Source organism: Borostomias antarcticus (assembly GCF_949987555.1).
Source record: "Borostomias antarcticus genome assembly, chromosome: 10".
Lineage (NCBI taxonomy): Eukaryota > Metazoa > Chordata > Actinopteri > Stomiiformes > Stomiidae > Borostomias > Borostomias antarcticus.
Genome location: NC_140243.1, coordinates 28410110 through 28435095, shown reverse-complemented (window position 1 = coordinate 28435095; position 24986 = coordinate 28410110). Strand labels below are relative to the sequence as shown.

The 24986-nt window shown below is 43.5% G+C and overlaps 1 protein-coding gene across 1 annotated transcript; it reads left to right on the top strand.

Annotated features, from left to right (window-relative positions):
- Window positions 1-5358: 5358 nt before the first annotated feature.
- Window positions 5359-15011, top strand: LOC311314373 (C-X-C chemokine receptor type 3-like; the record flags this gene model as incomplete). The annotated part of the gene is made up of 3 exons (XM_084444709.1): window positions 5359-5622; window positions 5725-6457; window positions 14923-15011. 3 exons carry the CDS (start codon window positions 5359-5361, stop codon window positions 15009-15011), a joined length of 1086 nt encoding a protein of 361 aa, XP_084300835.1.
- Window positions 15012-24986: the final 9975 nt, after the last annotated feature.

The window sequence follows — 24986 nt, the reverse complement described above, 5'->3', positions numbered from 1 at the left end:
GGCCCATGTAGAGGTCTTCTCGGGTCTAAAATGTGGACCCGAAACCGAGATGGACCCGAGACATTTGTTCCAAGATCCGACTAAATCCGATCATTTCTTAAAAATATGTATACCGGACCCGATTTTGTCCGAGAGCAGGAGTAGGACAGAGACCTGAGACCCAAGTTGGATCAGGTATTTTACGGATCTGACAGGCAGTAGTAGCAAGTAGCCTAGTAGCATTAATCGCTCAGGCTGTCACGGCTGTTGGCTTGCATGCTGTTGCATCACAGTTGGATGGAATTGCGATTTCTAATCTCGACAGGATCAATCGCTGTTTTGTCAGGCTGTGATGTGGCAGCATGGAAATTAAACAGCCGTAAATAAATAAGGCTAAACAAAGCTGCCGCTAGGTTTGATCTCTTTATATTAATTTTCTTTCAGCTTATTTTTCACAAGGTAGCCTACTGTGGCTGCCGTGTCTCCGCTCGCGTCACAACCCGCGGTCTCACTGAATTCGCGCCATGCGTTTCTCTCGGGTGTTACGCATGATGATAAACAGACCCGGGACCCGAGGTAATAGAAGCGGGTCTCGGGTCCGGTTCGGGTCCTCTCGGATTTACCCGACCCGTGAAGACCTCTAGGCCCATGGTATTATCTCCACGGTTGCATGCTGTTACCTGTAGCTACATTCACTAGCTAGACACCACCAGGCTATATGACACCATTCGACTACAAACAATAAGCTAGATTCTGAAGGCCGAGGGGAATCCAATGATGTCCACTTAACATTTGATCATTTGTAATCACCGCTCGATGAACTAGAAGTCTACCAATTTTATTCCACTAAATTTACTCTAACATATGATGGGACAAGCATCCGGGTTGAGGCAAAATCTTTTGTTCATGTTAGGCAAACACACAGCACACTCACCTAGAGTTTCTGCATAATTTCCACGGACAGTTGGTATTACTTGATCATTCAGAAAGAGTTGATCTGAAAGTCCTGCATTGTACTGACACAGGTTGGAAAAGCAATTTGGCAAAAAATGGCTAGCACATACTGCCAGTGTATTGCCAATTTCAGCGGGAACGTTGCTATCAAAAATAAAATGTATCCACTCAGCTCTTCTGTCCTTTGAGCTTGGGAGACGATCTGTGCTGCTTAGTACATCCAAGAACAGAGCATTTTCTGTGCAAAGACATTATGCTAGCTAGCGGCACCTGCAAATAATGTCAGCCTTTATAGCCAGGTAAACAAACGCAGGTGTTTGGAGGTATTCAGATGGGGGCGGGATTATTATAAAAGGTCCCCGATTGACCACAACAAAATGACTGGGTTGTTTCACTTCACACTTTGTGTGTTAGTAGGCCCATCAGAGACTCAAATGTATATGGAAAAACAATGAAAAAGTTAGTTTTGCAAATGTGGACCCCTAATGTTAGCTAGTGAAGTAAGTTAGTTAACGCCAGCTAGTTTCAAGAGACTGACCTATTCCTCCAATTTCTGATTAGGTACACTGTTAATGATTTCCTTGTAAATTTACAGTAAATTACTGGCAGCACGGTTGCCAGCAAGTTGCTGTATTTCAATTTACAATACACTACTGTAATACTACTGTAATGCATTTTTACAGTACATTGAACAATACTGTATGACTTCAAAATAGTATAGTACTGTATTTTGTCTATTTTTACTGTATTTTATAATATTGTATTGTACTGTAATTCCCAGTCATATTACTATTGGTACTACTACAAAATATTACAAAAAAAACAATTACTAATAGTTAATAATGATTACTAATGACATATTATTTAAATTCTGTAATATTCTCCAGTTACTAATAGTGTAATATTACTACACATCAGAATAACATTAATCAAAAGGCAATCCAAACAATATTCTTAATAAAAATATTTATTAAAATAGTTTAGAAACAATTAACATTTCATTCGTTTTCTTAGTGTGTATATATAATCATTTAGATGTAATTTTCTTTTAAAATGAACAGTAAAAAACAATACATACATTTTGTATGGGATTCACTTAGAACATTTTGGACCTTAGACTGGATTTGCATTTTGGACATGGAGACCATCGTTTCACTGATCTTTCCAGCATTGAGCTAGCTGCAGTTTTTCAGCAGGCTCTCAGTGGCCTACAATGGAAGTCAGTGGGGCAGCTGTACATGCGTTGGAAAAGCTATGATAAATGTGCTTTTCTGAGACATGTGGGTTGATGGCCATCACCTTCCTCTGCACCACCCTTCCTGTTTTCTTGCTCACTCCTTGTCTGGCAGAGCATTTATTGCCATCCTCCGGGTTGATCCTCACCAGAAACCTGTTGGCAATATCATACTGATCAATAAATATGCTTTGTACATTTTGTTGGATTATTACATAATGTGGCGTTATTACATAATGCGTTGTTGCATGCTTATAAAGAAGATTGCACAACTCAACCCAGTCCTCAAATTCCTCCTGTCCTGTAACTTTTAGCACCAACTCTAATACAGAAATGTAATGCAGAAAGAAATTCACTTACCTCTGAACAAGCTCCAGTGTACACGCAGCTGTCTCCTGGTACTGCATGTTGAAGACATAGTAGCTGGAAAAGAGCACAGCGAAGGCAGCTGCAAAGTTGTCACAGCTGTCCAGCGTCATAACCACTGTCCCCTCAATAGACAGCATCCACCGGGATGCTGTCATCACTGAATGTCCTGAAAAAGAAAGAAACTGTTACTCAATTATATTTTGTTGTGTGTGTGCGCGCGCGTGTGTGTGTGTGTGTATGAAGTGTGTGTGTGTATGTGTGTGTATTTGTGTGCGTGGGAGAGAGAGTTTGTGTCGCGCTTCAACTGGTCAGGCGTCCCGATGCGCTGGACGTAATGCATTCAGGAATATAAAGTAATAAGGCGCTGGAGCACACGGATTGATAATGCTGTTTTACGCGCTTCTTTATAATTAAAATGTTTATTGCCATCCAGTTTTCAACTTAGCCTACAAGGAATATGCACCATGCTCTAGTACAGTATGTCGAAAAACTACATGACAGCGCTAGCGTGCTAAGAATCAAACCCAACAGCCGATCTCTCTAACCCCAAATCACTCACTAACGTTGTTAGCGGTGGAAACTTGACAAAAGCAACAACTCTACCGTAGCTAGCAAGCTAAAGGTACACATTTCGTGACATATATTAACGTCAGCTAGCTAATTTAAGACTACACACCTAACGCACCGAGTACTAAGTTAGCTAGCTGGCTAATCATTCTAAGACTTGGTTTGAGACTGCAAGCTGGCTAACGTTGCAGTCTCATCCCCTACACACAAACGATATTGCAATAGCTAGATTAGAGCATAAATCCTAAAATGTTATGGTTAAAGTTTGCAGGAAAATCTGTCCTGATGAAGGTGGCAACACCGAAACGTTGTTAAGATTAAAGCAGAGAAAAAGTGTGTGCGGGAGTCTTGTATTTCTCATTTGAAACCTTAAAGGGGATTTACTCCCAGCACCACCATTTTGTAAGAGTGTGCATGTTGTTTTTTTCACTTAAAGTTTGCAGGAAAAACATATAATAATATACATATAACGTTATCTAACTTACCGCTCTAGAAATCCTCCGCGCAGTCTGGCTCTCCACGGTGGCCACTGTTGTGTGTGAGCGCGAGCGGGTGATCTGACGTGACGACATCTGCTATTTTACAGCAATCCTGTATAATTGCCATGGCTTATTACAGGCAGGTTACAGCGAGGTTACAGCAAGACTAAAATATACTGTAAACGATTCCCGCTTAATCAAGATTACCCATAATGCAATATAAACTAAAGTATTTTACTGTAATGAAGAAATGTGGTATTGTACTGTAAGTTTTTACAGTACTGTGCAGCTAAATTACAGCAACATCTAACAGTGTAGGCATGACAAACCTTTAGACACATATCCATACCTACAACAGAAAATACTTTATTTAGCCTAGCTAACCTTACCTGATAAAGTGCGCTGCAAACACAAGCATTCTTGATGATCCCTTTAGTCCAATCCTTCCGTCGTCGCATTTAACCATAGTTGTCATTGATATTTTTGACTGGCAGTGGCAGCTGCCGGTATGCGATAACATTTAAAATTTGTACCATTAGTCCTCCGGTTTTGGCACCCAACAATACAGCAAGATGACATTTTGGTAGCCTAACCTACTACTCGTGATTTAAATTTGCCTCCAATATTATTTTTTCGCTTGTTTTACCTCCACCTAGGGTTGTGACGTAAGCATGACGTAGGCGGAAAAAGGGGCTATAGGACTGCCAAGCCATCAGGGCCATGGGGAGGGCGGCTGCAGTGGACTACCAATTTCTTCTACTATTTGTTCGACCCCAACTGTGGGCTCCGGCAAAAATAAACCTGGGCTGCGTTCCGAATCGCCTAGTTCCATACATATAGCCATACCATTCCATACCAAAAATTGATGTAGTTTGTCCCAATACATAGAATGCCAAATGTAGTATGGCAAAAATGCCAGGATGTTCTACTACATCCGGTCAAATTTTGCAGTATGCAAGCCAGCACCTAGCTACATGGCCTCAGTGGCCAAGCTCAGTATTGTAGGCGTTGGGGAAGAAGTTAGCGACTTCAAATACCTGGGTTCCTGGGTCAACTCATCAGAACAGGACCTAAAAGGAGAATGCTCGTTTTTGACAACCTGGACCTTATTTACGGCATATTATAAGAAATTTCACTCACAGAGATACGTCTTTAGAAACAAAATAGCTTGGCCACACCCTAACCAATCGCATGGCCACAGATAGCTTTAGATTGATAGTTTTCAGTGTCTGTAGACGGTGTATGGGTTGCTGGACTTACAACATCCTCACTGCATGTTCAGAATGTTGTTACTGCATGTACAGAGGATTTTTGTGTATTCTCATTGTATCTAGAGAATGGAACATTGCTGGTTTCGCCCATGGGTGATTCATACTCTGGCACACGCCAGAGCATGAATCATCCATGGGCGAAACCAGTGGTCACAATGTTCCACTGTCTGAAACACTACGGACTTGTTAAAATAAAATAATAATGTCAAGATACACTTACAGTATAGTACTTTAGGAGACAAGAGCTGTAAGCTTACAGTATGTGTATTTATGCTTTCTTGTACATAACAGGAATCCCCAATGGATGAACAGAGTGACAAGTTGACGATAACATTTGATGAATTACCTGACGATTTCTTCGATTATTGGAATGAGAGTGACAATGACACTGGTAATTACAGTACAGCTACAAATTCCTACAGTAGTATGTGTAAAAGACTGGCAAAATAAAATCTGATTCTGATTCCTAGGTGACTTTAAAGAGATGTGTAGCTTAAGTGAACGAATGCGCTTCGACGCGGTGCTCCTCCCGGTGCTGTACACCCTTGGGCTCGTTCTGGGCCTGCTGGGAAACGGGCTGGTCCTGGTGTTTCTGGTCCAGAAGAGGTGGAGAGGGGGCTGGAGTGTGGCGGACACCTTCATCCTGCACCTGGGCGTGGCAGACAGCCTGCTGCTCTTCACCCTGCCCTTCTGGGCTGCTCAGGCTGCTCAGGAACAGGGGTGGAGCTTCGGGACGCCCCTCTGCAAGATCGCTGGAGCCATGTTCACGGTAAAGCCTGGGGAAAAGAAGTTTATCTGTTTAAACACTGTTTATTCTACCAGTCGCTCTAACAGTACCTCCCCCAACTCTCCTCTCTTTCTCTCCCACCAGCTGAACTTCTACTGTGGGATCTACCTGCTGGGCTGCATCAGTCTGAACCACTACCTGTCCACCATCCACGCTACACGGATGTACTCCCGCAGAAAACCCTGGATGGTTCAGGCCAGCTGCCTGTCTGTTTGGCTATTCTCTCTCTTTCTTTCCATCCCTGACTGGATCTTCCTGGAGGCTCTGCCGGATACCAGACAGGACAGAGTGCAGTGCATTCAAAACTACCTGGGCTTCTCCCAGTCTGCGACTAGCTGGCGCCTGGCCTCCCGCCTGCTCTACCACATAGTGGGCTTCCTGGTGCCCTCGGCCGTCCTCCTCTTCTGCTACTCCAGCATCCTGTTGCGGCTGCGTTACAGCTCCCTGGGCCACGAGAAGCACAGGGCCATCAGGATCATCCTGGCCCTGGTGCTGCTCTTCTTCATCTGCTGGACGCCCTACAACATCACCCTCATCATGGACACTCTCCACGTAAACAACACCCTGGCTGAGTCCTGCCAGAGCAGGACCAGCCTGGCGAAAGCCCTCACAGCCACCTCCTCCCTGGGCTACCTTCACAGCAGCCTCAACCCAGTGCTGTATGCCTTTGTGGGGGTGAAGTTCCGGCGCCACCTGCTGAACATACTGAGGTCGCTGGGCTGCAAGCTGAAGAGTGGGGTCAGGCTGCAGGCTACAGAGAGCAGGTGGAGCTCAGGGAGCTCAAAATCTGGAGACACGTCCAATATCATCAGCGATGGTATTGGACATGTCTCCAGATTCGCCATCTCAGGGAGGGAGGGAGAAGAGGAGGCACAGAGGATAGAGAGATGAGGAGAGACACAGGCACAGACATATTGGCACACATATTGTGACGGTTTGACTAGATTCATGTGGTTGCCAGTCAGGCTAATTTTTATACATAATTTTATACATTATATTATATGGACTTCTCATGAACCCTTATAACAGGTACCAATATTTCAATTCTTAATATTAAAATTACAATTATTTTTTTCCAATAACCAAGGATTGTGTCTTACCGATTGCTACTAGCTAGCTAGCTAGCTACTAACGTTACTAGCATCTAGCTACCACGCGGGTCGACAGTAAGGTTAGCCTAGTAAGTTAGCAAGCTAGCTAGAACAATCGGACACAATCGTGGCTTAACTACATAAATATCACAAAATAAACTCTAATAGCATCCAGTTAATGAATAACATGGTATTTCAGCAGAAGACCTGCATAATTATTATTATTTTAAAACAACAACAAATAAATTGCTTCATCCATTACTCACCGTTCGCGTAGCCTGCTAACTAACCTCTACCATGTTACTGTGTGCTACCATGACTACCATTGATCTTTACTGCGTGCTACCATGACTACCATTGATCAACTGCGTGCTACCATGACTACCATTGACCAATGGGTGAATGGGTACGTTCGAAATGACATACGTGATGGCACTGGCTGGTAGCAGTGGTGGCGGGGTTATTCAAAGCAGCCAAAAGACTTGTAATTTTAGCTCTACAGTTTAGCTCTACATCTGTTAATACGTCATTTTACTACGTTTTATTATCTTTTCAGGAAAGAAAATAGCTGTAGATAATTTGATCCCACGTTATCAAAAGATCGGTTGCCAGGAGCAGCAGTTTGCAGGTGTCTAGCCGAGACGCATTCCCCAGCCAGGCAGGGGTTCCATCTCTCATCCCCAGCCAGGCAGGGGTTCCATCTCTCACCAGCCAGGCAGGGGTTCCATCTCTCACCAGCCAGGCAGGGGTTCCATCTCTCATCCCCAGCCAGGCAGGGATTCCATCTCTCATCCCCAGCCAGGCAGGGGTTCCATCTCTCACCAGCCAGGCAGGGGTTCCATCTCTCATCCCCAGCCAGGCAGGGGTTCCATCTCTCATCCCCAGCCAGGCAGGGGTTCCATCTCTCATCCCCAGCCAGGCAGGGGTTCCATCTCTCATCCCCAGCCAGGCAGGGGTTCCATCTCTCACCAGCCAGGCAGGGGTTCCATCTCTCACCAGCCAGGCAGGGGTTCCATCTCTCATCCCCAGCCAGGCAGGGGTTCCATCTCTCACCAGCCAGGCAGGGGTTCCATCTCTCACCAGCCAGCAGTTGGGCTGGTTCGGCTAACCCTAGTTAGCTAGACACTACGTAAATTTGCCAAACTGATTAAATACGACGCACACAACATAAAACTGCCTAACTAGTTTAATCTTGATGTTACTAAGATATCTCCGAAATTAATATACAGTAGGACCTCGATCATCCGAACTTCAGAGATCCGAACCTCCCGGTCTACCGGACAGGCTTACATTTTTTTTTTTTTGCCTGCTATCTGGTTACTGGTGGGATTTTCATTACAGTACTGTAGGCCTACTTGCATTTAAATCTGTCATAATAAACACGTACTGTATCCTACTGTGAATAAAAACAGAACTATATGTAAACCTACATGTTGCCTGTAGGCTGTAGACTACTGTCACGTTTTCTTTGTTACTCTAATGTCGAGCACAAAACGCAAACGAGTCTGCTGCGCGAGAGCTGCATTCCTATAGCCAGAAAGCGCGTCAGCAACCTGAAGCAGAGGAGCATCGAGTCATTTTTCGTTCCCAGTTAATGGACTTCAGGAACACAGACGTGTTGTGGGCAGTGTTGGGCTCGTTACTCAAAAAATGTAATATATTACTTATTACTCATTACCCTTTTTAAAAGTAATATCGTTACTTTACCTATTACTCCCAGCCAAAAGTAACTAGTTACTTATGTAATATATTACTTTCCATAATGACTACCTTTTGCAGCGTGCTCATCACGGTCCGGTTCTCTTTCCACCAACTTCATGTTGCTGTGTTGGCGTAGCAAATGTTTCAGGAGATTTGAGGTGGTGTTTCTGGCACAAGAAAGAGTCTTAGTAGAACTTACACACAGTTTACACTTGACAACATTCTTGTTGTCTTTCAGTTCCAGGAAATCGAAATAGTGTGCGTATTTCCAGCCATGGAATGTTAACGTCGTCATGTTCAAATAGCTCCGCTCGCTCGCTGCTTGCCTGGTTATAATGTGACGGGACGGTCTAGTCTAGTCTGGTCTGGTCTGGTCTGGTCTAGTCTGGTGTGATGTCTCGCTGCTTGCCTGGTTATAATGTGACGGGACGTGATATGAGCGGAACGTTCTTCAATCTGAAATCAAAACTTTATTTCACCCTTTGTAAAACGAAAATAAATAAACAGAGCAGGCCTATGACAAAAGTAATGCAGTAGCGAGCTTTCTGGGGGCAAGTAACTGTAATATTATTACTGAAATGTGATTAGTAACTCGCTACACCCCTCGTTACTGGAAAAAGTAATATTATTACTGTAGCGCGTTACTAGTAACGCGTTACTGCCCAACACTGGTTGTGGGCATGTAGATTAGCCTACTAAACCTACTGTATTTGTTAAATAATAGCCTACAGCCTAGGCCACGTTAGCCTACATTGGTTGTTTTAGAGACTTTCTTTTAGGCTACAATAGCCTAAGACACGACAACTTGTCTGTCATTTCATTTATTTATTTCTTGATTATAATTTGCTCTAATTGTTCTAATGTTGGGTTGTTTTTAGGCTATACCATTTTGTTCTACGAATACAGTAGCCTATCGATGCAGCGTAGGCCTACGCCTCATTTGAGAATAAAGTATTTGATCAAAGCACACACTCAATTGGAAATTCGGTTATTTTATTATAGGCTTCTGTAGGTCTATTATAGGCTAGGCTATATGAGTTTAGTTGGCTATTTGATTGCAATTTTGATGCATTTTCACAAGTAATTAAGGTTATTTATCGGTCTATTATGAGTCTATATGGAACAAGTATACCACTTATTGAATTTGGTGCATTTTAACATAAGTTTCAGTCATCCGGACATTTCAGAGATACGAACGACCTTCGGTCCCGTTGGGTTCGGATAAGTGGAGTCCTACTGTATATATTTTCAGTCCAGTCCTCCTATTTAATGTGTACAAAATGCAGAAAGAGCAGACGCGACGCGGATTTGGTAGTCACATGATTTCGGGCTGTACACCCAACACGGTTGCAATGTAAAATAATAGGGCGTCAAAAGTCACGCGAAAAGATTAAAATGCGTTGACATGACACACGAAATTACTTTAAATTGGCGTGCTATTCATACGCTTTCCCATGAGATCACGTTGGCTTAACTCACGACTGTCACTGTCACCCCATAAATCCAGCAGTCGGTAGTCAATCGTCTCTAACTAACTAGGAAGCACAGAGCTTTTCTTATGGGACCACCACATATTTTTTTATCCAGGCATCTTAGTTTTGTGATGGCCCCGCCTACTCCATTTGCCTGTCTGGGTGTGTCGTGTGTGTGTGTTCACTGTCTGTTCAGTGTGTCTGTCCTAGCATGTTCCTGAGGTGGGCGTGGCCGTCATCAGCAGCTACCCTGGCACACCTGGGCCCGGTGTGTCAGGGCTCTACCAGAAGAGCTGGGAGCTCAGTTGCTGCCCTTCCTCCTCCCGGGGGACACTGATTGCTTTGTCTTGCTTTGTAGTTTGAATCTGATTTTGCACTACTCAACACTGCACTCATACACCCTTCACTACTCAACACTGCACTCATACACCCTTCACTACTCAACACTGCACTCATACACCCTTCACTACTCAACACTGCACTCGTACACCCTTCACTACTCAACACTGCACTCATACACCCTTCACTCACTCATGCACTCACTTACACCACTGATGACTGACCGCACATCCCATGTTTGATTTATGTATTTTATGTATTGTTTGAGTTTAGTTTAATTAAATTCTATTGTTAATCCTTAGTTTGCTGTATGCTGTATTTTTATTGTGTACATGACATTACACTCTGAAACACAGACTTCCTTCTTTCCTTCCTTCCTCCCTTCCTACATACCCTCCTTCCTAGAAAGTACTTTTCGATAGTACTTTGATCCGAGACACTGTCAATTAACTCTGGCTGAGGAGGCAAAGCCACAATGACACAATTTTCATGGGGTTGCTCACAGTAGAGCGTGTGTCTTTTTGTCTGCGTGTCATAAGAAAGGAAATGTAATAGATGGCATGGGGATATCTACTGTATCAGCACCATCAACAAAGAAAGAACACTATTATAATGATCTATTTACCATCCAAGAAGACACTGTCTTCTGTGCAGATACAATAGGTGTGGCCACTGGTATGGCTGCCAGCGCCACTGTGACCTGTTACATAAGAGCAACACAGTATCATCAAGTGGGGGTCGGGACCCCCTGGGGGGTCGCGAGACGGGGATGAGGGGTCTTGAGATGATGAGGTGGGGGGGCTGCGAGATCATAAAAAAAAATTAAAAATATCCTATTAACCATAATTGTTACAAATGGTAAAAATAGTGTTTACATTAATAATAATACAGCTACTAAAATATTACAATAGATTGTGTTCTTTTGTTGTGTTGGTGTTATGCCTATTAGTACGTGTGCGCGCAAACATTTGCATGCTTCCACCTCTGGGTATAGAGGGGGTCGCAAGTCTCTGGCACCGTTATTTTGGGGGTCGCAGGCTGAAAAGTTTGGGGACCCCTGCTTTAGAGCATTCAATTGCATGACGCTGTGTGGACTATGCAGAAGCAAAAACATGGTTTTGGTACAGTTAGCTAGTGAAGTTACAGTATTGCGAACTAGCAGACTTGCTGAATAGCTAAACGCCCACTACCGTCAGCTATCCAGTCGGACATTTAGATAATGACATCAAACATGTTTCAGAACACATATAACCTTCTGTACTTCAGGATCTGAAAAAACATAACTAATCTCCAATGAATCATAGCTAAATCTTATTTTGGGGGACGCTTGTTATAAGCTTACTTAGCTTACTTCTTCTGAGCTTTTGTTCTCACAAAGCGGCGCCTTACCTCAAAGCCAATCGGACCAGCAATACAGGTGCACACACACACACACACACAGTTTAACATGGTAAGCTTTTTTAATATATATGTTACGGTCAATGTGAGAAAACGGGGAATGTGAGCTTTTCCCGGTTATTGCGCACATTCCCCGACCTCGCGGGGAATGTAGGAGAAACATGTTCGTTTCTCACATCTCCCGGGTAATGTGCACATTCTCCGACCTTGCGGGAGATGTGAGAAATTGGTTAGTATTTCTCACATCTCCCGCAAGGTAGGGGATTGTGCACATTAACCGGGAAATGCTAGCAATTCCCGACCTTGCGGTAAATCTAGGAAAGCGCAACCGTATGCAAAACCTCTGCGCAGCCGGGTGGTGGGAGAGGGCTTATGTGACGCCTCAGAGGGCGTGCACCATAAGAGGCACCCACGGTAGTTGGGCTAACGTTACTGGCGCACACCTGTGAGAGATTTTTCGTCTTTCTTTCGGCTAGCTAACGTGTAGGGTTCCTTTGGAGGTTCCCACCTTCCTGTTGTTGCAATTTTCATTTTGCGTTTGTTAACTTGATCACCAGTGTAGGCCTATCCTCCTAATACTACTCACACTGTGTGCAGCATAGGCTATATTACTGTTCAAGGTAGACCACAGACTTATTAACTGTAGGGGAGGACCGGGACGAATGAAACACTTTTTGGTTTGATCAGATTTACACAGAAATTAATAAAGATGGAGATTACATTTTTTGATGATGACAAACAACTTGTACATGTCCTTTACTAACCTATTAGTTGTAAGTTTCGTTCTGTGGTGTAACAGTTCAATTCAAGACGGCCGAGAACAGAAGATGTGCATTGTTTCTCTTGTCCCTGCCGTGCGGGGCGAGTGAAACAGAGGAGTGGGACGAGTTAAACAGTGAGATTGTTTTGCTTATTGTGTTGCGTAGCCTCGCGGCTTGTAGGCTAATTATCTTAACTTTCAACACATGTATAATTAGACCCAATGTTTCCATTAATGCAATTGATGCTATGTATTCGAAAACCATGGGCAAAATGTCAAGCGCCTCGTTCTAAGCGCACGAGCCCTCTCCCACCACCCGGCTGCGCAGAGGTTTTGCATACGGTTGGACTTTGCTAGATTTACCGCAAGGTCGGGAATTGCTAGCATTTCCCGGTTAATGTGCACAATCCCCGACCTTGCGGGAGATGTGAGAAATACTAACCAATTTCTCACATCTCCCGCAAGGTCGGAGAATGTGCACATTACCCGGGAGATGTGAGAAACGAACATGTTTCTCCTACATTCCCCGCGAGGTCGGGGAATGTGCGCAATAACCGGGAAAAGCTCACATTCCCCGTTTTCTCACATTGACCGTAACATATGTATTTAAAGAACAAAAACAACAGCTCTTCTACACAAACGTCCATGAACATTAATCAAACTAAAACTTAAATGGTTTTGATGTAGATTCTCAGACAGTTGGATTACCGGAAGCCATGAATCATGTGGGTTTATTAAACAATGAGTAAGCATATAGTATTACAAGATAATAGCCAAGATACAATATCTCGGCTGGCACAAGTATGACACTGTTATGGCAATTGCAATACAATACCGTACAGAGTGTTTTCGCAGGGGAGATGAGTAGCACAGAGTTGATGATGAAAGCAACAGGTTGAGTGACTAAGCTAACAGGCTAACATGAAACAATGCTAAGCTGGGAGCTAGGAGCTAAGCTAAGCAGAGGCTAGCGTGTGCTAGAGTAAAACTACAGCATGAGCAAACAGCGCTGTGTCTACAGTCTGTTGGTTCTTAAATATACTCCTTGACCAGGAGGTGGGGGCTGGTCATATGACAATCTTGGGTTATGGTGATCTAATCATTTAGTCGATCGGCCAGGTCAAGATTAGATTGTTGCTGGGGAAATCTGACCATATCTAATGTCGAGTTGGCTAATCCAAGCAAGGCAATGGCAGTGCAGCTTATCTAAATATACACTATGTCTAGGGCCTGTTAAAGGTTTTCAGAGTTTACTGTAGCTGAAACTGAGTATATGGAAAACAACGAAAAGGGGAAGTTCTTGCCCACATCAATATAAAAACTTAAATCAATTGAAGAAAATAAAAAATAGCTCTCGGAGAGCCAGTACCTCCTCTCCCTCTATATCTGCCCTCAGTCCATATGGGGACTTGGGCAGCTCCAGCCCCCCCACCACCTCCTCCCACAGAGCCCTCTTCACGTGGAGCATGGTTTCATCCATAAGGAGGAGGGTTAGATCTCTCTAATAGATCTCGTCCGCCTCCTCTGCCATGACCCCCACCACCTCAATGGTCTTGGCATGGACCTGTTGTGTTTGCACCTACAGAAGAGCAATGAAACATATGATTCAGTGTACAGATTAAAATCATATTATTTCATTTCAAGCACTTTTTCTCCATATTTATTTTTGTGTAGCATTTTCAAGGACAAAGGAGCATATGTGACGGAGTTCATTCTGCTCTGCACAAAAGACACCAACCACCCCAGCTACCACCTATTAGCACCATCTCGCCGGGGAGACGGAAGATGGCTGAGCATCAGGACCACAAAGGAGTGGTACCACAACAGCTTCTTTCCCGATGTGGTCCGCAAGCTCAACAGCCAACAGTTGCAGTAGACTGACACTGAAGACACCCCCCCATGACCCATTATCTCCATCACCACCACCCCTTGGCCTGGACAGTTAACCCCCCCCACCCCTGCCCCGCGACTGTTCTGTTCAGATAGGCCAGTCTCTCAATCCCACTCCCCTGCCCTCGCTGACCCCCCCCTCCCAGCCCCCGTTGGCCTACCACCTCGACCCCCCCCCCCGATTGGTAGACAATAACAATTGACTCTTTCCTATACAACAGACAACAACAACTGACTGCACAACTGTATACTTGAAATGTTATTTAATTGCACTGCCTATATCATGGACACAGACACAGCTGTCCATGATCAGATGAGATAAGTAGATGTGGATACTGATAGATTATGCTAGACGGATGGAATGCTAGACTACGGATAGTAATCTACCAGTTTGGGAACCTTTAAATGTCTAGCTCCGCACCTAGGACTGGAATGAGGAACTGATTAGTACTGATAAGATATTTGTAAGGACAAGCGATGACAATAATTCAAATGTGCCTGTATCTGTGCTTGTTACACATGGCAAATAAACTTTCTATTCTATTTAGTTCGGTGTTTTTAGTTTTGTCACTTGACCCATGTTAAGGCATTGTCCAGGGCGCGTACCTGTGACGTTGTTCTCGCAACTCAGATGTGCTACCAACTTTGCCAAGAGAGTTCCCTATCGGCCTGAGTTTCACCACAACTAACATGATCCCCGAGGACTACCTCAATCCATGAGGGTTTAAGAGGAGTCACGATTCAATCGGTTACACATTAGCAGTGGTTAGTTATAGGTGTACAGTTAACTTCTGACTAAGATGTGCCTTGTGGACTGACCGGACGGGTAATGTGAAATTTGTGCACATATCCCAATACATTTGTGAAATCCCCATTTCACCACATTTACCATATCATAATTTACCTCTATAGTGGTCCAGTTAGTGCTGGACGCAGTGTACCCATATGTGCCTTGCCTGCCTTTTATATGGGACACCCTCACCACACTGTTGAGGGGGGCCTTGAGGAGGATGGCCACCCTCCAGAGGGAGACCACCACCCTTTCTCCGTCCTGATAATAGTATAAAAGAAAAGTGCTGAGACAGGAATTATGATTTTAACTTCATCATCATTAACAACATCATCAATGAGTAGGAAATTGGTCAAGGGTACAAAAAATGCTCATGGTATTAATACATTTCAAAATGTTTAAAAGTAAATGGCAAGATTATTTGTTATTAAAAGAGACAGATACAATTGAAGTAAGATTTCTTACTAAAAACATTTTTACCTTCTCCAGTGTCAACTTCTGGAGTGGGTACTCCTCATTTTGGACAGTCAGCCTCATAACTGAAGAGATCTACAACAAAAACAGGAAGATACATAATTAAGATTATGTAACCCATTTGTTTCGGCATGCCCAGGGCGGGATTAGAACCGGGGTCTCCTGCTTGGGATGCGGACACACTGACAGTTGCGAGATACAGAGCCATGAAGTCATGGAACCTACTACCAACATAAATTATAACCATGACACATACGTATGTTCAAAAACAAATAAGGAAACACTTGGGTACTGCATACTTGAGACACTAGATGGCGATGCTCTGTAAATGGAAATGTGTAGTTTTACATGGTTTGAAGATTGTTTTATTTATGCTATATATTTGATATTAGTGTTTTTATGATGACAATGTAAAACTGTATGATACTGTTTTAAAGTTTGACATTTATAATGTATGTTTTATCTGTTTGATATATGTAATGTATGTTTTAAATTATATTTGTAATGTAATGTTTTAAATGTGGACCCAACTAAAAGTAGCTCTACTTTAGGGTAGAGCTAATGGGGATCCTCCTAAATAAACAAATAAACAGTTGCGCCAATAGGGACGACCCTCGTGGAGGAACTGTGCACCTTCACCAGCTACTCCACGTTTCACTCGGTACAATTACATCATAGTGCTTAATACACAGGCCTGGACTCAAACATGGGCAAAAGTTATAGAAATGTATCTTGTAAGCATATACAATATCATCCCCTCTATCCCTACAGCCCCTTTCCATATTTCCAACACATGTAAATACTTCCCATTTCATAAAGAACAGCACGTTGGATCATTTTGTTCTACTGAATTTTTGCAGTTAAAATGTTGAAGAGATGCAATGTTCATTAATCTGTGGTGTAGGGTACATGCACCTCAACTCTAAAATCAAAAAGTGGAGTTAAAGAGACCTCTAACAAGCTAAATGGGACATGTCTTTGGAATCAGAATTTGAAAAGCCAGCCCATATTTTGAAGTATAAGAGACCCGCCTGTAACTCGGAATGTGAACTAACCTCGACAACACGTCCCTCTAAGGACATCAGCCTCCCCGTCAGCCGGGCCTTTAAGGGAAGGAGAGGGGAGGCCGGGTTGAGCAGTGCCAGTGCCTGCTGCCCCAGCTCTTCAGGCACTGCCACCGGGGCTGAGTGAAAAGCCAAGGTGGATCTGGTGAACCCGATTGTGCGCTCTTGGTCCTGGGGCTGGGGGTCCGGACACTACAGTTTTTCAATATGTAACTTTTTCCAGCCTAATGAGATGAAAGGAATAATATTGATGAGCCAGAGGTACAGTATGAAGCCAACTACAACAGACTACAAAAGCAAATCTATTCACATGACCAATTTCTATAGATGTCAGCAGCCATGATCAAGAGTAAATGTGTATCATATTTCAATTCACATATTGACATAGGTCAATAGATATCTAGAAGTTAACAGAATGTATATAATGAGCTACAGGTAAATGGTAAATGTATTTCTTGTTTATTTGAACAATTTTAAGTCAAATAAAGGTTAGATGTATAGTATATCTAATATTGTGAGAGGTCAAGCTGATTGCCAACAATTCTTTTTTATACATATAAAAAGAGTAAAAACCTGTAGCTTTGAGGCGTGTTCCTCAAACAACCACCATAGGTGGGCGGTCAAAGGGGTGGGAGGTGGTTCCTTTTAAAATTGTTGAGAGTGACATGCTGAAAAATAAAAGTGAAAAGGATTAGTGTTCTCTCTGCCATTACAATACAGAGGCAGGAACGATGTGCTCATTCTGTTGCAACACATTTATTTTCAGGGCTCAACTGTTCGTAATTGGAAAATACAATGTAGCCTAGGCTATGTCAGAAGCGCTCTCTTGTCGTCTACTTCACGCGTCACGGCACCTACTGACGGCATTTAGCATAGTGACTGCACCTTTCAACACCATGGACAGCGCCTCAGCCAACGATGGACATGTTTTGTCGGACAAATCATAATTATTTAATTCTCGTAATTCACCATGTCTTGCTTTGTTTCACATGCCGACGAAATGTGCGTCTTCAAACATTAGCTAGCTAACTTTAGCTAGAGAGCGCTATCGCATGGGTCTGCCAGCATGGGAACATGTCTATGGGTCCTTTGTTCCCCGGGTCCTATGTTCCCCCCGAAAAAGGGTCCTATGTTCCCCGGGTCCTATGTTACCCCCGAAACGCTAAAGAAAAACGTGATTATGCCATCGCATGTTAATGCCAAAAGGGGCAGATTATGCACCTATTTTAGAAAGGTTGCATTTTCACCACAATAATCACAGAATTCCGTGCAAAATATGCGAGGCTTGCATGATTTCATGCCCGCATTATTTCACATCAAATGTTGCATGTTAACTTAACAGGGGACGTAGCCTAGCCTGTGATGCGCAACGCATATCGCCTCAGTAGGCTACCCAAAGCAGCTCTGACTATATGTAGGCTATTCTAGATTGTAAGGCTAGCCTACTATTGGTTTTATGTCAATGAATGGAGAAGCTGCTTGATGCCTTCGTGAAGTTGACAGTGTCCCAGTCCAAACCCATCCTGCTGTGAGTTGGGATCTGGCTCATGAGAGGCGCAAATCCGTTGGGGGAAAAATCTCCATGGAGAGAGGATTGAAATGATAGTGATCGCAGTAGAAATTATAGTCACTCAACCACTATGCGCTTGAAATAACTGAAGTTTAATAAATAGGCCATCACACACATAGGCCTATGAAAAAATACAGACAACAGTTATCTTATTTGGTGATAGGCTAACTTCAGAAAAGAAAAAAATAATTAAAAAAAGAGAAGAATTAAAACATTCAACCCTGCATATTCCATTGCATAATCATTGCATTTTTTGTGTGTAAGAAAACAAGAAACGGCACTCGGCCTCCAGTAGAGTGGCCTACTGAGGCGATACGCGTTGCGCATCATAGGCTAGGCTACGTTTGATCCATGTCAAGTTTATGCAACATTTTTGAAACTTGATGTGAAAAAATGTGCGCATATAATTTTGCCCTTTTGGCATTAAATCATGCGATGGCATAATCACATTTATCTTTCGCGTTTCTCGGGGAACATAGGACCCGGGGAACATAGAACCTTTTTTGGGGGGGAACATAGGACCCGGGGAACATAGGACATCGCCTCACAAAAGTTCAAGAAACGGTCACAACTGAAATGTTACCAAGTTGCCAACTCAGCGTTATAATTACCACCAAATGCAGACGACGCTGAAGTTAGAACCCGTTTCTCAGAACCCGTTTGGAATTATCCGTTATATTATACCTCCATGGGTAGGACGTATTCCCGACTAGCTTCCGCAAATCGTTCTTTAAAATTATACTTCACAAACATTTAACCGAATTTAGCATACTCTAAGCTCATGTTAGTGACTAAAGTGTACTTTGATTCAACTTTTGTGTCGGGACACGATGTCGAAAGGCAGAAAGAACAAAAATGAAACGGCCTCGTCTGCGCCTGACTCTCCTGACGGTTCCACCACGCGTGGGCTAGTTCAACAACCAGCCGATGTAAGCGCTGGCCAGCCAGATGATGCTAATATCCTTCAGGCTATAAACTTACTCCGGTCTGACCTACAAGCCACTAAGTTTGAAATATGCCAAACGATTGATGCCCGCGTTGCCGAAGTTGCGACTACAATTAGAAGTGAACTGTCAGCTTTGAAGTCAGAAACTCAAGCAGCTACTCTAGCCCTGCAAGCCGTGACGGACAATATAGCGTCACCATCAAGGATCTGTTCCCCCCTGCCTGACGCGAATTCATCTCGGCTAACGTTAGATAGCTACAGTTTTGGCAATGTAATCGTCGTCTGATTGGCTATAAGCCAATCTTTAATCATTTTGGGAGAGAACAGAATAGATAGCTGTCCCAAATGCTCTGGCAACGTCTGCGAACGTTACCATGTTCATTTGGTCAATGTTTAGGCTGTGCTAGGTAGGCAGTTGGCACTACTAGCTAGCTAAGCTATTATTGCTATAATTAGCCATCTTATTAGATTCTGTTTCTGCGGTGGATGACAAAACTGCTGAGGTCTATCACAGACTGGACAGTCCTATCCATGTCTCTTCTGTGTGCAGTATTTCTGTTTTTTTCACTTGGTTGTCCCGTCTCTCCCTTCAGCCCAGGCAGCCTATGGGCTCTGGCACCTCCAAACTGGCTTTGGAAGGTGCCAGAAACTGGGAAAAAAACTCAAGGAGGTGATGATGCAGGCGGAGGGCAAGAGGAGACATGAGGACCAATACAGAGAACAGGTATGGAGACCAGTGTAGAACCAGGATGTTACTGCTATACTAACACAGAACAGTGAAGATTAGCACAGACCAGCATATACGTGCAGACCAGGTACTCTATAGCCGGGCACTGGGGGTCGGGGGTGATGGAGAAATCATCCTAATCCTAATTCTGGCATCTGTTTGGGGGTAGGGAGGGTTACTGGTCTTAATCTTTCTATATTTCTATTGCTCCCTCTCTTCCTGGTTCTCCACCCCTCTCAGTCTGCGGCAGCTGGAGGAGGTGAACTCGCGCTCCAACGCTCAGAGGAGGAATCTGCAGAGAGAACTGAAGGAGCAAGCCAGAACAGGACATGGGAGATCCACTGCTCTATACAGCCAGCTCAGGTAACGCCCCCCCTCCCTCTGCGTGTGTGTGTGTGTGTGTGTGTGTGAGAGAGAGAGAGAAATCAGAGTTCCATATCCCATGTTCAATTAAATCCTATTAGCAATGTGTTTTGTTTTGTTTGACTGTTCTAAATCCATCCGTTTGTCCCCATCTATCACTGTTACTGTCCATATGTGTCTGCACATGACCACTCAACATCATTGTATGTACGTATTTAGATCAGTCTTTCAAACCATGGACCAAGGCAGGTCTAGACTTTATCTTAATATTATTTTTCATCATATTTTAGACCACCCACCTTATCGTCCACAAACCACAGCATGTGACGCCAGTTCTTATGGTTGGTGTTTGTTTTTTCTGACCTGTTCACATTTTTTAAATTATATATACTTATCAAAGACCAATTCTTTCAGCCATGTACAAAGTAAAATTTATTTTGAATTCTGCGTTTTAGATCGTCCGTGACGTCTTGGGGGCCCATCATTGGAGTATGTAGTTAAATGCATTGTGGAGGTGAGGGAGGAGGGGCCTAAAGGCACAGTTGTCAAGAGTGCACAACGCGATGACTGGCCCCTCAACGGATCTGGCCCCACCTGAGGACCTTGTGGCTCCCCTGTCCCATCAGAATGAGCTCACATAGTTTGAGAGCCGGCCAGCTGGAGACTAAGACCTTGGAGAACGACTGGTGAGTGTTAGTCCTCCAGGCTCAGATGGCAGCCGGAAGAACAGTCTCCGTCAGTGTTACGCACCATTGACCAAAGTAAATAAATTCCTAGTATGTGTAAAAACTACCATGGCCAATAAAACTGATTCATTCTTTATCATTCTAGGAGTCATTAGAAGAAATTCCAACTTGAAGGCGGTGACTGAAGAGGAGCTACAGACTCAAGTCAGACCCTATTTGAAAGGGACTTCAGACCGTGATGGGAGACGGACACAATGCTTAAAGGACTAAGAGTTGACATTGACCCTGAAGACCCTTTGTGCCGGATGAATAGTCACTAATACGCTGACTAACTTTCAGGTTTTTATCCACCGCTTTTTAATTTAATCCTTGCTACAAAAGCCTTTTGCACAAAATTGCTCTGACTTAATTCTGTTCGCGCACAAATGCATTTCTATCAAGCTTGTCCAGACTGATGTTTGGAGAGAAACAGAATGTGAGCTTGCAAGATCAGCATGGTCTCCTGAGGCTACAAACAACCCCCCAGGTTATTCTGCTTTTATTCTACTCTATTTTTATTCACCCCAGGCCATCAGACTACTGTACACCTGAGTTGTGTGCACAGTTGTGTACAGTTACAGTACCAGTCAAAAGATTGGACACCTTTGCATTCAACTGGATGAGAAGGTGTCCAAACTATTGATTGTTACTGTACATGGCATCTATATGGTGTATGAATGTACCTTATGTAAATAGAGTTGTGTATATGCCATCTGTCTAGAGTATTTATATAGCCTACCATATGTCTAGTGTCCATCTCCATATTGTGTCATATGCTGTTCATAGTGTACTATATGTATGCTGATAGTTAAAAAACAATGTACTGCATGTTTGTTATGCTGCTTTTGAAAATGTTCTTTACTGTACCTGTCTCCTTTTACGGGTATTAGCCTACCTGTCTCCTCTTACGAGTATTGCATTAATCTGTGTTATATTGATGTGCTACTTTAAATAAATAAAAGTTCACACATCTGTTCTCATTTATTGCATGCATTATTAGCAATATTTCATGCATTAGCATAGCAATGTATAAGGCGCATTAGCATGCAGTGTGTGGGGAGGGGTGCAGTGTGAGCCACGCCACCAACGAACCGCTCGGTAGCCACTGATCACGCCGTAGCGGCTCCCGCCGTAGGGCCGCCGAGTTGGTCGTCAGCGGGCCGCTGGCTACCCACTGATGATCTGCTAGCTGGGTGGGAAAGACTAGATTTGTTGCTTTAACTTGGTCAATGTGGCCGCTTTTACAGGCCTGTACTAAATGGAGAGCTGCGCCTGAGGTGCATATTGCGTAATGAAGATTGCAGAGCGCTCGTCTTTGGTCAAAACCATGGAGAGCGACCGCGGGTAGGTCTGTCCTATGCACTGAAACGTTATAAAATGCAATCAAACGTTTAAGTAATATCATGCAACCAAATTCGGTATAAAGCACAGGTAATATGCCAGTATATCAGTCAGTCTTTTTATTAAGTTAAAACAGTGATCTAGTTTGGAATTTAAGGCCCATGCACCTGGCCCACCCAAAACTGAAATCCTGGCGCGGTGCCTGCTCCAGGGCTGTTTTTTATGGCGCGTTCCAGGCAACCCGTAACTCGTGTTTTTCCGACCTCCTACACGTGAAAATGCTCTGGAATGGCAGTCAAACCCGTAACTTCCCACCCGTGAACTCGTACAGATCGATGTACTCCTAGTTGCCGGGTGGGAAGTTACGGGTTTGACTGCCATTCCAGAGCATTTTCACGTGTAGGAGGTCGGAAAAACACGAGTTACGGGTTGCCTGGAACGCGCCATTAGTCCCAGCACGCCCCGGAATGTGAATAATGTCTGTTGAATGTCCAATATGAAACCAACTTGAGCAGTGGAAAATCGCAGTGAAAAAAGTAGTCGCCTCGCCCGAGATCAATCTAGTTTTGGTGGTCTGCTGTTGGAAAGACTGTCTGGATATCAGTCATTCGTAAGTACCCTTCTGATCCTACCATGCAGCTTCTGGATAATCAGTTTTATATAAACAGGTTTGTCCAGATATTTAATACAGCATACTTGCGCCCAGATCAGCAAAACATGTATCTGCCCATTCGACTCCGCCGATCTCAGCGGTGTATGAGCATTCTAGTCCTCAAAAATGATTTAGTCTTCGAGATACTAGAAACACTGGAGTGTTTAGAACAAAATAGCCTACATTGTTTTATCATATCCCCTATGTCTCCCATTAATGCAATTGTTTGGGCAGAAGACCTATAGGCTATCTGAAAGGGGACAAATTAGGCCACAAAAGGAGTACAACAAAACCAAAAAGTCTGAAAGATATTTCAATCAATCAATCAAAGCTTTATTTATATAGCGCATTTCATACCCAGAGGCAACACAATGCGCTTTACAGAGAACAAGGGAGGTGGGCAGACATCCCACCCCTACATATTTCAGAGGGAAGCAAAAAAACAGTAATCACCCGGGGGCCAGAAAAGTGAGCTGTAAAAATGCTTCCCTGACCCCTCTCAACAAGGCGATCGAGCAAGCTCCTGGAGTATGTTTGTCTACCGGCTAAGAACATTTATAGAGCAATAAATAACATTAAATTACATTTTCAGAGTAAGAGAGGCTAATAACATCATAGGAGAGACATGGCAAACATTGGTGTATGTCTGTGTGTGCATAAATGTGTTTTAACAGCGAAATTCGCAGTTTTGAATTAAACAAAAAAGGAGGGGGGCTAGCCTAGACAGGCTACTCGGGGGCGGACTGGGGAAATAATTCAGGCCGGGAAATACGACGCTGAAGTTAGAACCCGTTTCTCAGAACCCGTTTGAAATTATCCGGTCCACCTTAAAAAAACGGTTCAAATCGGGATTGAATCAAGATTAAAAGAAAACTACCCAAAATGTCACGGGTTCTATACAACACAGTGGTAGTAGACCCCCTCCCGGTCTGACTCGTGGATTTTCACGAGATTCTGATGTTGCATTTCAAAAAGCCTTCTGAAGTCTCAAAAACTGCTTAAATCAGGATTAAATCAGGATTAAAAGAAAACTACCCAAGATGCCACGGGTTCTATGCAACACAGTGGTAGTAGACCACCTGGGTCTGACTCGTGGAGTTTCACGAGATTCTAAAGTGGCATTTCAAAATAAAAGCCTTCTAAAGTCTCAAAAACTGCTTAAATCAGGATTAAATCAGATTAAAAGAAAACTACCCAAGATGCTACGGGTTCTATGATACACAGTGGTAGTAGACCCCCTCTGGGTCTGACTCGTGGAGTTTCACGAGATTCTGATGTGGCATTTCAAAATAAAGGTCTTCTAAAGTCTCAAAAACTGCTTAAATCAGGATTAAATCAGGATTAAAAGAAAACTACCCAAGATGCCACGGGTTCTATGCTACACAGTGGTAGTAGACCCCCTCTGGATCTGACCTGTCTAATTTTACGAGATTCTGATGTGGCATTTCAAAATAAAAGTCTTCTAAAGCCTCACAAACTGCTTAAGTCCTCAGTGTTTCCTGTGGAACTGATCTCTTGGTGTGGTGGTGTGTGAGAAGAAGAGTCCGATTTCAAAACTAAAGCGGGGGATCGGAGACCGCCCTTCTTCCTCCCTTGTTCCTCTCTGTCCCCTTCCTTCTCCTCTCTCCTCTCTTGCGCTCCTCTCAACAACCTCTCTCTCTTCTCTCTCACCTGTGCCTCCACTCTGTGCCTGTGCCACAGTCCTGTCCTCTCCTACCACAATCCCTGCCTCTGCCTAAAAAACCTATTAACTGAATAGTAGGCCTATAAAGATGGCCTAACTTATCTCATAAGGCTGGTAAAGTCATAGAGCTTAAAATGAAATTCATTACATGTAACTGGATGGGATCACTTAATAAGTCATATGGTTTATAGACATATTTTAATCAGATGTAGGTTACCATTATAACAGCAGCTGTAGAATTTGTTAAAAAGGTAAGCTAGTCTATAAACATGCCTAAATAATGCTTTATCTGTTATTTTGATTGGCACTTTTTAGGTGGCTGGAGGAACATTAACGCAAGCTAGTGTTAGTTCAGACAG